The sequence below is a fragment of the Carcharodon carcharias genome, chromosome 2 (genome assembly GCF_017639515.1).
Source record: "Carcharodon carcharias isolate sCarCar2 chromosome 2, sCarCar2.pri, whole genome shotgun sequence".
Lineage (NCBI taxonomy): Eukaryota > Metazoa > Chordata > Chondrichthyes > Lamniformes > Lamnidae > Carcharodon > Carcharodon carcharias.
Genome location: NC_054468.1, coordinates 26531297 through 26547594, shown reverse-complemented (window position 1 = coordinate 26547594; position 16298 = coordinate 26531297). Strand labels below are relative to the sequence as shown.

At 44.7% G+C, this 16298-nt stretch overlaps 1 protein-coding gene across 1 annotated transcript in view; it reads left to right on the top strand.

The window, feature by feature from the left end:
* The window catches only part of pid1 (phosphotyrosine interaction domain containing 1), a 125411-nt gene extending 109694 nt beyond the window's left edge, over positions 1-15717 (top strand). Inside the window, exon 3 of the mRNA XM_041204093.1 lies at positions 14407-15717. Within this exon, the coding sequence (XP_041060027.1) occupies positions 14407-14880 (474 nt within the window). The 3' untranslated portion in view covers positions 14881-15717. The remainder of the gene's footprint in view (positions 1-14406) is intronic.
* The last annotated feature ends 581 nt before the right edge of the window (positions 15718-16298 follow it).

Sequence of the window (16298 nt, the reverse complement as noted above, 5' to 3'; positions counted from 1 at the left end):
ATTTGACCTGAAGCCATTTAACAGCCGTTGGGCCACTAAGTGGCTTGAGGCGGGCCTCCCCCATCTGGGGATGGGGTCCCGTCTCTGGGAACTAGTAGCCAATCAAGTGGCTGGTAGCTCTATGGTCCCAACAGCACCACTGGGGGTGATGGCCATTGCCGGGACTGCACCAGACCCCAAAGGTGATGGTCAACGGAGCTGATGTGAAGGTAAGTTGAGGCCGGGATTTCGTCAGCGCAAGGCTGGCAGGCCCTGACGAGGTCAGTGCAGTGCCGGGTAGAGAGGGCCAGGGGGGCAAGTCAGTGCGGTTATTTGGTGGTGGGGAGAGGAAACACAGGAGTGGGAAAATATTGTGTGGGGCCTCGATTGGGCCCAGGGCGCTCATAAAGGAGCTTGCTACAAAACCAAGCAGTGAAAGCTGCTGACTTTCACAATTGATGCTGGCCTCATCTCTCCACAGGTAAGATCCCAATGGTGCAGGGAAGGCCCTTACATAACCGTTAATTGGCCGCTTCAAGGGCCTCAATTGGCCCGAGGGTGGGCAGGCCTCATGATTCCTCCCACACCACGAGGGCACGGTGAGTAAGTGCCAGGAATGGTACCCATGGTATGACGCTCAATTTTTCAGCCACTCCATCCGCCCACCTCCCAAACTGCCTCTGGATGGGGCCATAAAATATTGACCTTTGTCGCTGTCATGACTTTTATCATTTAGGCAACACAGCTCTCTAATCAAATAAACCAAAAAGAAATTACACATCCACATTTCTAACACTTTGGCCTAATGCTTTAATCTTGTGCACCATTTTATGAAGCATAGTTATCTTATTTCTAACAGTAGTAGCCCTGCACTGGCACTAATTCTCAGTGAGTAAAATCAATAAAATCCATTCTGTTTAACGACAAACAGCAAGGTGTACTACTGAATGTGACCAAATGGATCAGAAAGTATTGATCAACTAGATATTAAAACTGTATAGAAGGCTGTCCAAATCAATTGTTGGAAATGAATATCACAGTGTTTGAAATTCTGATATCGTAGACATAGAGCAGAATTTTTCAATCGGCACATAGGGGCCCAACACGCCAACGCGTAAAATGGCGCCCGATGATGTCGGGCATCGCGCTGAGTTGCGATGTTTCATTCGGCGGGCGCACACCGGAGTCGGCTGCACACCCACCAATATGTAAACAGCCTATTAAAGCCGTTAAGGAACTAATTAAGGTTATTGTAATCGCTGCCCGCCCAACCTTAAAGTCAGTGGGCAGGCGAAAAGGCCAAGCGGCCTTTGCGTTTTTTAGGAAACCTCATCCATAATTAAACATTTTTCATATAAATAACAACATGTCCCATCTCATGTGACGCAGTCCTCAGGGAGATTGAAGCGCTCTTTTGCATGCATGTGCGAAAGGGTGCTGGCCCCAACTCTCCCTCATCCCCCTCCCCACCCACACAGGTAACGCTGAGCTTAATTGGCCTGCGTGGAGCCGATTGCGGGCGGTGATCAGCTGCACAACCGCTCCCGCCGAGCCCGCCTGCCAACTGAAAAATTCTGCCCGTAGGCCAAGATTTTCCGGTGTCATTGACATCGGGTGTCATGGCGGGCGGGGGCAACGACAATATGGCAAGAAGGCCAAAATTCGGTTTCACACTATTGTGAAACCAGCTTGTGATCGTCCACTCCATCCGTCAATAGTGGATCGCATTCCCGCCACCGCACGTTGGGAACCTAATTTCAATACTTTAGAATCTCATTATAAGCCCTGCTCGCTGGAATCATTCCCCCACACTGGATTATCCGGGCGCGATGTGTTTCACAACTGTACATGAGCAACCTGCACCTGGAGAGCTGCACTTCGCTCGGGACCGGGAGGTTTGTTTGCCTCCCTTGCTTCAGGAAGCATTTGTTGTCTTCAGCACCAGGCTTCACAAGCTAAACACCATATCACTTTTTTAAAATTCATTCACGGGATGTGGGCTTCGCTGGCTGGGCCAACATTTGTTGCCCATCCTTAGTTGCCCTTGAGAAGGTGGTGGTGAGCTGCCTTCTTGAAACACTGCAGTCCATGTGGCGTAGGTACACCCACAGTGCTGTTAGGGAGGGAGTTCCAGGATTTTGACCCAGCGACAGTGAAGGAACGGCGATATATTTCCAAGTCAGGATGGTGAGTGACTTGGAGGGGAACTTCCAGGTGGTGGTGTTCCCATCTATCTGCTGCCCTTATCCTTCTCGATGGTAGTTGTTGTAGAGTGGCTGAGTTGTCCTATCAATGATAAAGTTGATCTGCAGACACTTCTTGGGTGGAAACATTAAATTTATTTACAATATACTCAGCATCAACTACACCTTATGCTTTCAACTCCAACTCTATGTCTACGCTGGATGCTGAGATAGCCCGCACTTCTCTCCCATTGGTTACTACAGATCATGTGGTCTTCCTTAACAAATATTATTTTTAAAGGTACATTGCACACTAAATAAGACCATAATTACCACATTTCTCCCCCTTTAACAAAATATATTTACAAGTACATATTTTTTCAAGATAATATTTACACTGGGTAAGGAATTTACAAGTTCAGTCTTTCAGGTGGTTTCCTGGTACGTGTGGAATGTTGCAGCTCCACAATAACAGATTCTTTGTCAGGAACCTCCTTTTCCGGAGTTGCCTGAACATGAGGTGCCTCGGTGGGCACTTGCAGTTCTGTATCCTCAACTCTTACAGGAACAAATGACACGTCAGTTCCTCAACAGGAAATGCAGACCCGGTCATGGTCACTGGTGGAACCAAATCTTGGTCATTTGTCTCTCTCTTCCTTAAATAGTCCACATGTTTACGGATGATCCAACCTTCCACCTCCATGTGGTAAGATAGAGGTCCAGTCACTGTACTTATTTTATCCGGTAACCACTTTGGTCCTTCCCTGAAATTTTTCACAAACACCAGCTTTCCCACAGTATACTTCTCCTCACGACTATGCCAGTCGTGTCTAGTTTTCTGACTTCCCGACTCTTTTCCACCTTCCCCTTTAAATTCAGCATTATTAAACTCAATCTCGTCCTGAGAAGGCGTTTCAACTGTAACTCCGCAGGTGTGACACCTGTTGTTGTGTGATGGGCAGTCCTGTAGTGAAAAAGAAAGTGCGCTAGTTTGGTTGCCAAGGAATCGCCAGTTAGCTTTTTCATGCCTGCCTTGAATATTTGAACCACCCTTTCGGCCAGTCCATTTGAGAAAGGGTGGTACGGTGCAGTTTTCACATGAGTGATACCGTTGAGGCTGATAAACTGTTGAAACTCAGCACTCTTAAATTCTGTGCCCTCATCAGAAACGACTACTTCTAGTAGTCCAGGAATGGCAAAACTCTGATGTGGTTTCTCAATCGCAGTGGCCAATGTTGGTGACTTCACCTCATATACGTCCAACCATTTTGAATGGGCATTGACAATGAGCAGAAACTTTGTTCCCAGGAAAGGTCCAATGTAGTCAGTGTGTAATCGCACCCAGGGTCTACCTGGCCATTCCCATGGGTGTAATGGAGCTGTCACTGGTAACTTTTGCAGTTGCTGACATTGCACACAGTGCTTTACTAAACTCTTTATTTCGCCATCCACCCCAGACCACCATAGATAGCTGTGTGCTGTGGTCTTCATTCGGCAAATTCCTGGATGGGTACAGTGTAGTTCAATTAAAAGTGACTCCCTTCCCTTTGGAGGAAATATCACTCATGCTCCCCACAATAAGATGCCATCCTGACTGGTTATTTCATGTCTTCTGTTGAAGTGTGGTTTCACTTAGACAGTTACAGGCTCCTGTGACCAACCATGTAGCGCTGGTTCTCGTACCTGAGATAGGACTGGGTCCCAGCGAGTCCAGTCTCTGATCTGTTGAGCACTTACTGGTGAGGAATTTAAGAAATTTAACAGTAAAACAAGTTCCTGAGGAACTGCGACGTGCTCATCATTTTCTTGTAAAGGCAAACGACTAAGGATGTCGGCATTTGTGATTTGCTGGCCAGGCCTATGTACAAAAGTGTATTCGTATGCTGCTGGAATTAAAGCCCATTGTTGTATTCTTCCTGAGGCTATGGGTGATATAGCCTTGTAATCACTAAATAATCCAAGCAATGTTTGTGGTAGGAAACAATTGTAAAATCGTAGCCATGTACGTACGTACGAGTGCAACTATTATTTCACCTTTGTGAAAGCTTCTTTCTGGGGCACCTCCCAAGACCAACGTTGGTTCTTTTTGAGGAGAGAATGCAGGAGAGGGGGGACAGCACTGTAGATAAATTGGGTAAGAACTGCCCATAATAGTTCATCATTCTGAGGAATGATTTGAGGTCTTCGGTGTTCTTTGGCGCAGGTGCCTCTCTCACTTTCTCATCAACCAGGTGGAGGCCCTGTGAGTCTACCGGGTGACCCAAATACATTACCTTCCTCACTTGGAATGTGCACTTTCCTCTAGTGCAGATTTTAATCTCGGCCTTCTTTTTGACTTCCCTATTGGCCAGACTTCTCTCAGGTGCAAGCTCGACTTGTCTGAGCTCGGTGGCTGAGTCTCCCAAAACTCCATTATCTGTCTGCTTCTTGGGAAATTCTGGGAATTTAGCTTCCAAAGTCTGTTTGGCTTTCATTTAACCGATTCTTCAGCTCTTTGCTAGCCTGCTAGCTTCACTGAGCTGGCACTGCCTTGGAGTTTATCCAAATCCCTGCCTCCTGGCTGTACCCAGCTCCCAGGACTTATTGTGAGCCCTCTCCAATTACCCAGGCTTTCTCTGTGCCCTTTCCAATCACCAGGACTTCCCCGAGCCCTCTTTGCGTTTCTTCTGCTGTGCTTACATTCTACTGTTTGAGACAGCCTTCATTTCTTCAAGTTGCTGAATGGTTACGCCTTACATTTGATTACATTGCATTTGATCTTGAAGGGCAATCAACTGTTCTTTCAACTGTTTAATTTCTTGTTTCCTCCCCCTGGGGTCTCCTGTTGCCTTTGGTGGCGTTACCCTTTCTCTGGCGTCTCCTGTTGCCTTCCACAGAGTTGTCCTCTCTCTGGGGTCTCTTCTAATTTTCTATCCATAGCCATTTTTCTTGCATTTACCACTTTAAATGTATTGCCGCTTTAAGAGCAGCCACGGTTTGTTTTTCCACTCAGGCTGCCTCTCCAGCTGTCAGCTTTTCTGTGCTGTGTTTCCCCTGCTTTTTGAGTTTTGGCAGGATCTCCACAATCGTGGGCCTTCTTCTCTTTTAACTTTCCTGTTCGGGAGAAAAACACAGCACTGATTTCTTCTCCCTTTTCTGGGCGATTCTGCAGGGTTTTTTTCTTTTTTTCCAACTCCGCAGGTTATTCTGATCAAAGCAAAATACTGCGGATGCTGGAAATCTGAAACAAAAACAAAAAATTGCTGGAAAAACTCAGCAGGTCTGACAGCATCTGTGGCGAGGAAGACAGAGTTAACGTCTCAAGTCTGTATGACTGATGAAGAGTCATACAGACTTGAGACGTTAACTCTGTCTTCCTCGCCACAGATGCTGTCAGACCTGCTGAGTTTTTCCAGCAATTTTTTGTTTTTGTTTTTGTTTCAGGTTCTTTTGATGTTGCACGTCCCACACTTCAGGAGACCCAGGTCCAGCGGCATCGTGGTCCATTTGGGGCCATTTTCTGGTGTTTAAATTTAAAACTGCAGCGCTGCTGTCTGCTCGGTGTTCCCCTTTTTTAACTTGCAAGCTGTGTGGCAGCCCCTCCACCCCACTGGGTTTGCAGGGCTGCTGCCTACCCCACAGTGTAAGTGCAGATTCTCCCCCTTTTTTGTCTTGCTCGCCCATCCCATGGATTCCCACTTGCAACTTCGGCACCATTCTCCAAATGTCGGGAGTGCCCCAGGAGATTTCTCAGCCATCCGGATTGGAGCCCGTTTTTTTCCCCAACTCAAAGCGACAGCTTACCTGGTGAGTATATCTTCATTTCTTTTTAACTTGATTTCTGTTCAATGCTGTTTTATCCTCATCACCAATTTGCTGTAGGGTGGCCGAGTTGTGCTATTAATGATAGAGTTGATCTGCAGACACCTCTTGGGTGGAAACATTAAGCTTATTTACAATATACTCAGCAGCAACTGCACGCGTGCTTTCAAATCCAACTGTATCTCTACACTGACTGCTGAGGTAGCCTGCACTACTCTCCTATTGGTTACTACAGATCATGTGATCTTCCTTAACGAGTATTATTCTTAAAGGTACATTGCACACTAAATAAAACCAGAATTACTACAGTAGTGGTTGTGGGTTTGGAAGGTGCTGTCTAAGGAGCCTTGGTGAGTTCTTGTAGTGCATCTTTTAGATGGTATGCACTGCTGCTACTGTCGTCGTTGGTGGAGGGAGTGAATGTTTGTGGATGTGATACCATTCAAGCGGGCTGCTCTGTCCTGGATGGTGTCAAGCTCCTTGAGTGTTGTGGGAGCTGCACTCATCCAGGCAAGTGGGGAGTATTCCATCACGCTCCTGACTTGTGCCTTGTAGATTGTGGACAGGCTTCGGGGAGTCAGGAGATGAGTTAGTTGCCATAGGATTCCTAGCCTCTGACCTGCGCTTGTAGCCACAGTATTTATATGGCTAGTCCAGTTCAGTTTCTGGTCAATGGTAACCCCCAGGATGTTGATAGTGGAGGATTCAGTGATGGTAATGCCTTTGAACGTCAAGGGGCGATGGTTAGATTCTCTCTTGTTGTAGATGGTCATTGTCTGGCACTTGTGTAGCAAGAATATTACTTGGTATTATTGCTGGAATATTCTCAGGGCACTGTCCAGTGCCTTCACCTGTTTCTTGATATCACATGGAGTGAATTGAATTGGCTGAAGACTTTCATCAGTGACGTTGGGGACCTCTGGAGGAGGCCAAGATGAATCATCCACTCTGCATTTCTGGCTGCAGATTGTAGCAAATGCTTCAGCCTTAATCTTTTGTACTGATGTGCTGGGCTCCCCCATCATTGAGGATGGGGATATTTATGGAGCCTCCTCCTCCAGTGAGTTGTTTAATTGTCCACAACCATTCATGTCTGGATGTGGCAGGACTGCAGAGTTTAATTTTGAACCATTGGTTGTGGGATTGCTTAGCTCTGTCTATCACTTGTTGCTTATGCTGTTTGGCATGCAAGTAATCCTGTGTTATAACTTCACCAGGCTGACATCTCATTTTTAGGTATGCCTAGTGCTAGTCCTGGCATGTCCCCCTGCACTTATCACTCAACCAGGGTTGATCTCCTGTCTTGATGGTAATGGTAGAGTGGGGGATACGCTGGGCCATGAGGTTACAGATTGTGTTCGAGTATAATTCTGCTGCTGCTGATGGCCCACAGCACCTCATGGATGCTCAGTCTTTAGTTGCTAGATCTGTTCGAAATCGATCCCATTTAGCACACCAGTAGTGGCGCACAACATGATGAATGGTATCCTCAGTGTGAAGGTGTGACTTCGTCTCCACAACGACTGTGTTCTTACTGATACTGTCATGGACGAATGCATCTGATGCAGGCAGTTTGGTGGGGATGAGATCAAGTATCTTTTCCCCTTTTGTTGGTTCCCTCACCACCTGCTGCAGACCCAGTCGAGTAGCTATGTCCTTTAGGACCTGGCCAGCTTGGTCAGTAGGGTGCTACCGAGCCACTCTTGGTGATGGACATTGAATCATCGGAATCATCTCAGATTTGCACAAAGTTTGGTAGCGGGCAGGAATAAAGTCATTTTACCTGTCAACTGCAATGACGGTTTTCGTGTCTATCATCCCGTTTGCGCCTCATTAATTATGCAGCCACAAGAAACATGCCGTTTCACTGGTTTGATTTGCCTGCCACACATTACCTCACCGCATCCGCACACTTCTCAATGCTTGCAACCCAGGATGGCTCCGGTAAGACATGGCCCCAAAAACCAAGAAGAGTGCAGCCCCTGATTCAGTGATGCATCCCCTGAGACACCTTCTGGACACAATGGAGGCTCCCCGCAATTTCCACTACTCCCGCTCTGGCTGCAGGAGGCCCATCAATCTCACCACTCCGGCTTGAGAGGCGGTGGCAGAGATGGTCAGTTGGTCAATGCCAAGAGATTGGCCATCCAGTGCAGAAGATGGATGAATGATCTCGTCCGTGAAACCAAGGTAAGGCAGCCATCTCATCACTCTAAACTCACACACTCACAAGCCCATCACATATTCACTGGCATCTCACTCACTGCCAGCTCAAGGGACATCACCACTCACTCTCTCACACAGACCTTCATATCTCCATCTGGCCTCATCTCCTCTGGAGACTGCCTCCTCTGCCCTCACCATTTTGAAGCAACTTGCACAGATCAACACGTGCCCCCATACAGACCCTGGGATACCCTCCCCCAAACAAACTTTTGCCCTGTATCCATTGAAAATCCACCTCTACCAGGTACCAGGTCCTCCAAAAGAGGTATATATGGGGAGATGATACGGAACATTGACCAGTGGCAAGTAATAAAAAAGGCACAATGCAAATTTTTTGCCAAGACTGTGTGGATCACAGCATGAAATGTGCAGCACTCTTAGAGGTACAATTGTATCTTAATAAGCATTAAGGCACATTTTGAATATACCTTTCACTGCCAAGACTAGATAAACTGGATGCAGCTTGTCTATAATTAAATGGTGATCATGCAGTGAACGAGGCTGCAAGATTTCAGGATTCGGGACCACAGATACCTAATAGGCAGCCGACTAGTTAGAAGTAATTTTAAGATGGTTTATTGTGCTTATGAAGAAACAACAGTTTGGATATGATATATTAACTAATTAGACAGGAAACATATACAATCCGTAACAGCTTGTGATGACAGCAACCTGCTCTCTAGTCAAAGTGTTAGTTCCCTCAATCTTCCCCTTCCTTTGGTGGGGGACCAGAGTACATTCTGCACCTTGCCACCCTCAGTGCTTCCTCCAAGTGGTGTTCAACATGGAGGAGTACTGATTCATCAGCTGATGGAGGGCAATATGTGGTAATCAGCAGGAGGTTTCCTTGCCCATCTTTGGCCTGATGTCCATGTTTGATCCCTGTGGAGTCCGGAGCCACATTTAGGCCAGGGATGGCAGATCTCCTTCCTTAAAGGGCATTATTGAACCAGATGGGTTTATGCAACAATTGACAATGGTTTCAAGGTCATCATTAGACTTTTAATTCCATATTTTCATTGGATTCAAATTCCACCATATGCCATATGCCCTGGGTCTCTGGATTACTGGTCTGGCAACAATACCACTACGTCAACCGGTGGAGGTGTCTTACGGGCAGGTCTGTACCTCCAGACCAGCTGTAAGGCGGAGGTGTATTTTCAATGGATACAGGGCAAGAGCTTGTTTGGGGGAGGGGTATCCCAGGGTCTGTGTGGGGGCACATATTGATCTGTGCAAGTGGTCTCAAAATGGTGAGGGCAGAGGAGGCAGTCTCCAGAGAAGATGAGGCCAGATGGAGATATGAAGGTGTGTGTGAGAGAGTGAGTGGTGATATCCCTTGAGCTGGCAGTGAGTGAGATGCCAGTGAATATGTGATGGGCTTGTGAGTGTGTGAGTTTAGAGTGATGAGATAGCTGCCTTACCCTGGTGTCACGGACACGATTATTCATCCATCTTCTGCACTGGATGGCCAACCTCTTGGCATTGACCAACTGACCATCTCTGCCACCGCCTCTCAAGCTGGAGTGGTGAGATTGATGGGCCTCCTGCAGCCAGACAGGGAGTAGTGGAAATTGTGGGGAGCCTTCATTGTGTCCAGAAGGTGTCTCAGGGGGTGCATCACTAAATCAGGGGCTGCACTCTTCTTGGTTTTTGGGGCCATGTCTTACCGGAGCCATCCTGGGATACAAGCATTGAGAAGCGTGCAGATGCGGTGAGGTAACGTGTGGCAGGCAAATCGGAAGCCGCCTGCCAGTGAAACAGCATGTTTCTTGTGGCTGCATAATTAATGAGGCGGGAATGGGATGATAGACATGAAAACCGCCATTGCAGGTAAAATGACTTTTTTCCTGCCCGCTACCAAACTTTGTGCAAGGGTGGATGCTTCCATCCTTGGGGGCTTGATTTATGCAGAGTCGAGCACACTCTGCAGACCTTTAGAAATTGTGGCTAGCAGCCGGTTCTGGGCTTCCTGGTCCCTTCCCAGCACACCCAGTTTTCATCAGCGAGGGATAAGGGTGCGGCCAGTGCAGGTCACGAGCCCAGACCCTGCACCACTGACCTGGCCAACTTTGTAGCAGGCATCTCCTAGTCCCCTGCAATTTTCATGGAGTAGAGCCAGCTTTTCAAGGAGTCAGGAACCATAGCCTGGATGAGGAAGCTTTTGAAAAGTAAGTTCAAACGGTCTTACCCATGCCCCCTTGCCAAACTATGCCCCTCCACCTAACCCTCATGAATGAAAATCCAGCCCATATTTCTTAACCTTTAAAGGTCCAGTGTGCTGTACAATTTATAGCACACGGCCAGGATGTGTAGTATCTATAAAAACCTGCAGCACTTGGAGTTAATTACAAACATTGAGCAGTGGCAAGTAATAAAAAAAGCGCAATGTAAATGTTTTCCCAAGACTGTGGATCACAGCATGAAACGTGCAGCACTCTTAGAGGTACAACTGTAGCTTAATAAGCATTAAGGCACATTTTGAATATACCTTTCACTGCCAAGACTAGATAAACTGGATGCAGCTTGTCTATAATTAAATGGTGATCATGCAGTAAACTAGGTTGTAAGATCTCGAGGTTCGGGACCACAAATACCTAATAGGCAGTCGACTAGTTAGAAGCAATTTTAAGATGGTTTATTGAGTTTATGAAGAAACAACAGTTTAGATATGATATATTAAGTAATTAGACAGGAAACGTATATGACCCATAACAGCTTGTGATGACAAGCAATCTGCTCTCTAGTGTTAGGAAACCCTTCCCTCGATCTCTCAATCTTCCCCTTCCTCCTCTGGTCTATCTTCCATCTGAAGAAGGCAGCTGCCAAACGAGCACTGCCACCTCGCCAGTACCTCAGCTGTATACGATCCCTCAGCAGGACCTCCCCATATACACCCCTTTTGGGGGGGGCCTGGTAGTTTACTCAGTGTCAATCACCTATTCAAACTATTCTGACCAAGGATACAGGACAGGTACTCTAAACGTCAGGGTGGTTACTACCTCCCCTGTTTGTCATCCTGCTTGGGGTCAGTTTTTTGGTTTACAGTTTGCTGAGGGTCATATCTTGGTCTTTTCTAAACACTTGGGAGTTAAGGGGGTGCACAGGATGCCACCTGACAACTCGAGAATCTGAAAAAGGCAGCCTGTATTAAGTAACCTTGCTGTTTCTGAAGATTATTCAGAGGTCAAAGTGTTTCGAGAAAGAGGCAATCAATGCTGCCTCGAAAATCCTATAAAACGCAGAAGATACCGACTTAGATGAGAGTTCTTTTTTATTTATTCAAGACCCCAATTTCTTACAATGTTCTCCCTACCTCAGAATGGAGGTTTATTTTGCTGGCATTATCATAAAGCAACATAGAGGACAATGCTAGACTTTGCCCCCAACCCATTACAGCATTAAAGGAAAAATGAAAAGAAAATCCACCTTAAAAAAAAATGAATTAAAAGTATTTACTTTACAGAATTTTTGGAACATTGGATAAGATTAATTTTCTAACACTACAGATTATTTATGTAGGTTAGAGATTAGAAGATTATGTTCATTTCTAGGACTAAAACGATAAATTTACATTTTGCATGCCCTGTAACTTTAAAAGCGAATTGTAATTTAATGATTTTTCTCCTGACTTAGCCTGATTTATTGAAATATTTGAGCTCCAGCAGTGATTATACAGAAGGCGGAAACTTGTTCAGGAGAAGCAAGTATTTGAAGTTCAAAAATACAGGAGCTGCTGTTAATGGCTAGTTGGTTTCGTAGAGACTGCAAAAGTTTCTGACGCATGAGTTTGAATTATTTCTGTGATCCTAAAATTGCAAAAATGTCCAAGTATTCACATTTTGAAGAAAAAATAACATGTTTGGGATCTACAGTGTCTGAACACTAATGAAAGACTGGAAGATTAATCTGTTTGGTCTAGTTTGTTGATTTAAAGTTCAGGAAAAAGACAACAGGCATCTATATATGTCAGAGCTATCCTTAAGGGCTAAGTGAAGTTGAATGCAAGTGCAGCAAGCAGAGACATTTATATTTGCTTGCCAAGTGTTTTTCAGTGTGAGACAAATAGCTCTGCCATCTGTTAGACATTACTAAAATCGCAATTGTATTCTTTATGCTTTTAAAAGTACAGTGTTGATTCCTCCTGTGATGACTCTGTGGATAAGTGTCCCATGTGATGTGGCACCAAAACTCTTCAGGCTATAAATGTTCTAACAAAGTTCAATCTTTAGTGTGTGCTGAGTTAGCTGATTTCACCCAGACACCATTGGGATCATTACAGTTGACCTCAATTCCCCCAAGATAGAAGGGAAAATCAGCTAGATTGATCACTATTTAGTGTTAGCTCCTGAAGTGCTTGTGTATAAACCCAAAAGCATCTGATCTATATTGGAGAGGCTGTGAAGGATTTTCATGTTTTGATCCTGCCGCACTGGGTCATGATTATTGGTAAGGTTAAGCCCATGAAGACCTGTGCCCCTATACCTTTTGAGGGCCTCCTGGCACTCAGTGAAGACTCCCTCGATCTTTACAGAGGCCCTTTTCTTGGCTTCCTGTTATTTATAGCATGAAGGTGCATCCTGGTACACACGATACCAAGTGCTCCTTAATTATCCATCCTGATGCCAGATACTATGCAAGATTGTCCAATCTGAGGTGATTATGTTCTCTATTTGGTCACACCTGGTTAGTATTGTGTGATCAGCAAGCAAGGCTTCTCACCGACAGCTCATAACAATGAATAGTGGCCTTCATGTGAAGAGTCTGCATGAAGCATAATGTGAGGCTTGCAAGACCAAATTCTGCCTGTAAAAATGTTAGGCCTTGCAAATTTTTTAAAAGTTATGAAAAACAGAATTGCTCCTGCAATTTAAGTGGCAATCTCCTCCTTTGACTAAAGTCTTCACAAAGAAGATTGGAAAATAACAGTGAGAGAAGCAGGGGAAAAAAGATGGGAAATATTTAATTATTGAGAAAGGCAAATAAAAAACTAGAAAGAATGACAAGCAAAGGATACTTCTTTTCTTGAATTGCTGGGGTGCTTTCTAACAGAGTAAGTTGACTTTGATCTCCATCTCTGTCATCTCAACAAAAATGACTTGCCTTTAACATACTCAAATATCTCAAGGTGCTTCACAGGCGTGTTATCTGCCATAATTTGATTCTTGTAGCATGAGTTTCAAGGGACATATTTACCCTTCAATACACCATCGTTCTGACCCCTAATATTCAAGCAAATCACCACTGTCTATTAAGGTTGGAACACTCAGAGATTACAGGGTTGATTATTACCTTTAAGGGAAATTAGGTGGGCAACAAGGCACGCGATTGCAACACCTGCCCAGTATCACCAATGAGGCCTATTTTGATGGTTTGCCCTCATTTGCACCCAGCCAGCAAGCTGGCATTATGCTCCTAGCGCAGATAAGCAATGTACCATTTGTAGAGGGGCAGAGAAATCTGCACGGCCATCCACAGAAAACAGGCCTGCGCCAAGGGATTAAAGGGAAGGACAGGAGCATGGAGGAGGGGTATGACAGATGCACGATTGAAGTGGGGGAGAGGAAAGACTGGCAACAAGGTGCAGAGAGAGAAGTTTTACTCATCCTGCTGCTTAAAAGGTGCCATTCTTTTTTTATTATTCTCAGAGCTCCTTCCACCAATCTTTTTAAGAGATGCTGGTTCTTGCCATTTCCTGCTGTGTGTCTTGGGTTCTTCTAGCAATCCATGTGTGTCATGTTTAACTGCAACAAAGCACAAATGAGATATTAACACCCCAGTTTGCATTCAAAATCATGAGGGTCCTGTGAATCCAACAGAGTGCTGGCTGCCTAACTTAAGTCCTGCTCAAAAATGACAATGGGTGGGTCTCAAGCAGGAAGCCAGTGATCTGTTTATTTTGGTCTCCCTCCCACCCATTCGTGCTGCAAAAGAAGTGTGGTAAAGGGATCATAATTGGAGCCCACATCTTAATGCATTGTAATAATGCATTGACTCTGCCTGGTGTGCTTCTGGTAATTCATTTGCCCCAAGCCTGCATTTGACTTTGCTGGAAGTTGTGAACATTTATGGTTCTTTTAGATAATTGCTTTAGAACAGCTTGATATGTGAATTATTGTCACTGAAAATGCTATGTTCATGTTTCCATTGAGCCTATTATTATTCCACTGCACCTGGTCATTCTAGTGATTGGATTTTATTCTTTTCTCATTCACAGGTTAGGTACTTAGGAAAAGTGGTCATGAGAGGGACACAATTCACATCAGGTTGCACCGAAAGGTCCGTTATTGAGTTGTGGGAGAAGCATACACTGGATTATGAGGATATATCATCAGCCAATGCCATTTTAGAGATACGCCCTTTCCAAGTCCGCCTCCACCATTTGGATGCAAAAAGAGAGGCAACAGTCCAAATGGATACCTTCCAGGTGGCGCGCATTGCCTACTGCACAGCAGATCACAATGTCAGCACTAACATCTTTGCATGGCTTTACAGGGAGATCAATGACGATTTGTCCTACCAGATTGATTGCCATGCAGTGGAATGTGGGAGCAAGCTTGAAGCCAAAAAACTAGCACACGCCATGATGGAGGCCTTCAAGAAGACCTTCACCAGCATGAAGAGCGATGGGAGAATCCACAACAGCAGCTCCTCCGAGGAAGCAGAGTCAGCAGCATCAGACGATGGCTGAAAGGAGAAATTGATTAATTAAGAATCAACATTGAAGTCTGGCCTATTGATGAGAGCCATTGGAGAGAAATGAATGAAGGAAACTAATTGAGGATGAAATGCCAATGAACCCTTGGTTGGTTAGCTTGCCAAATTAGCCAAGTGACACAATATATTGAGAAGTTTTTAAAAAGATTACACATTATTAAAATAGTTGCATTGAGATCTAAAACGACTGCTGTGCTGTCACTTGTGAGTTCAAAGCTCTCTGACTCCCCAAAGGAGTCCACTGACGGCAGCTCTTTATAATCCACCTGATGAAATTCATTAAACTAATGGAACAGTTAACTCCCTCATCACAGCCAAGAATTAAACTGATGTTTAACTTCAGAGGGAGAATCTCACAGACAAAACAGTTAAGGAAAAGGGAATGGAAAAAATGCATTCAGATTGAAAACCAAACTGGCAAGATTTGTACATCAAAATAATTAAAAAGAAATGCATGGATCTATCTTCATATATTTCTACCAACATATAAGCTACAATATATGTAAAGATATATTCCATTTTTATAAAATATATTTCAAAATGTAAGTATTAAAATGTAATGTTTAAATCTTTAAAAATTGGTACGTGTGTATTATCAACTGTGAAAAACATATGGAAGTGTTTGATTGTAAATGTGGAGGCTCGCCACATATGAATCTCTAATCAGAAATTGTTTTTAGAAGCAGTGGAATAAATGTGACCATGAAAATCTATAGCCAGCACAAACAAAAAAGTTTGTTTACAAGCATTCCAAAATTGTATTGTTAATTTTATACATTCTTAAGGAAAATACAGACTGTTCCCAAATGTTTCACTGCAGCTGTTTTGTTACACTTTTGTTTCTCATTGCTCACTACAGGCCGCTCGCTTCAGTTTAGTTCAGCAGGAAAGGTTGTAGAGATCAGACATTGTTTATATCACATATGGAAAGTTAACAGAAGGTTGCTGCTCTCAAGCCAGCACTTCCATAGTTTTAAACATTTACCTAAATACTGGCCTTCAGATCTTTGTATGCCCAACACAACCCTTGAAAGAAGATAAAAACAAAAAACTGCGGATGCTGGAAATCCAAAACAAAAACAGAATTACCTGGAAAAACTCAGCAGGTCTGGCAGCATCGGCGGAGAAGAAAAGAGTTGCCGTTTCGAGTCCTCATGACCCTTCAGCAGAACAGAATAGTTCTGTTGAAGGGTCATGAGGACTCGAAACGTCAATTCTTTTCTTCTCCGCCGATGCTGCCAGACCTGCTGAGTTTTTCCTTGAAAGAAGATGTCAACTCAGGAGCTAAATTGTCACTCCTCATTCCTACCTTCTTTGTTCTTACACAGAGCACCTCATTATTTTATCCTCCCATTAATAGGGATGACTATGCAGTTCCTGAGAGAGTCGTGA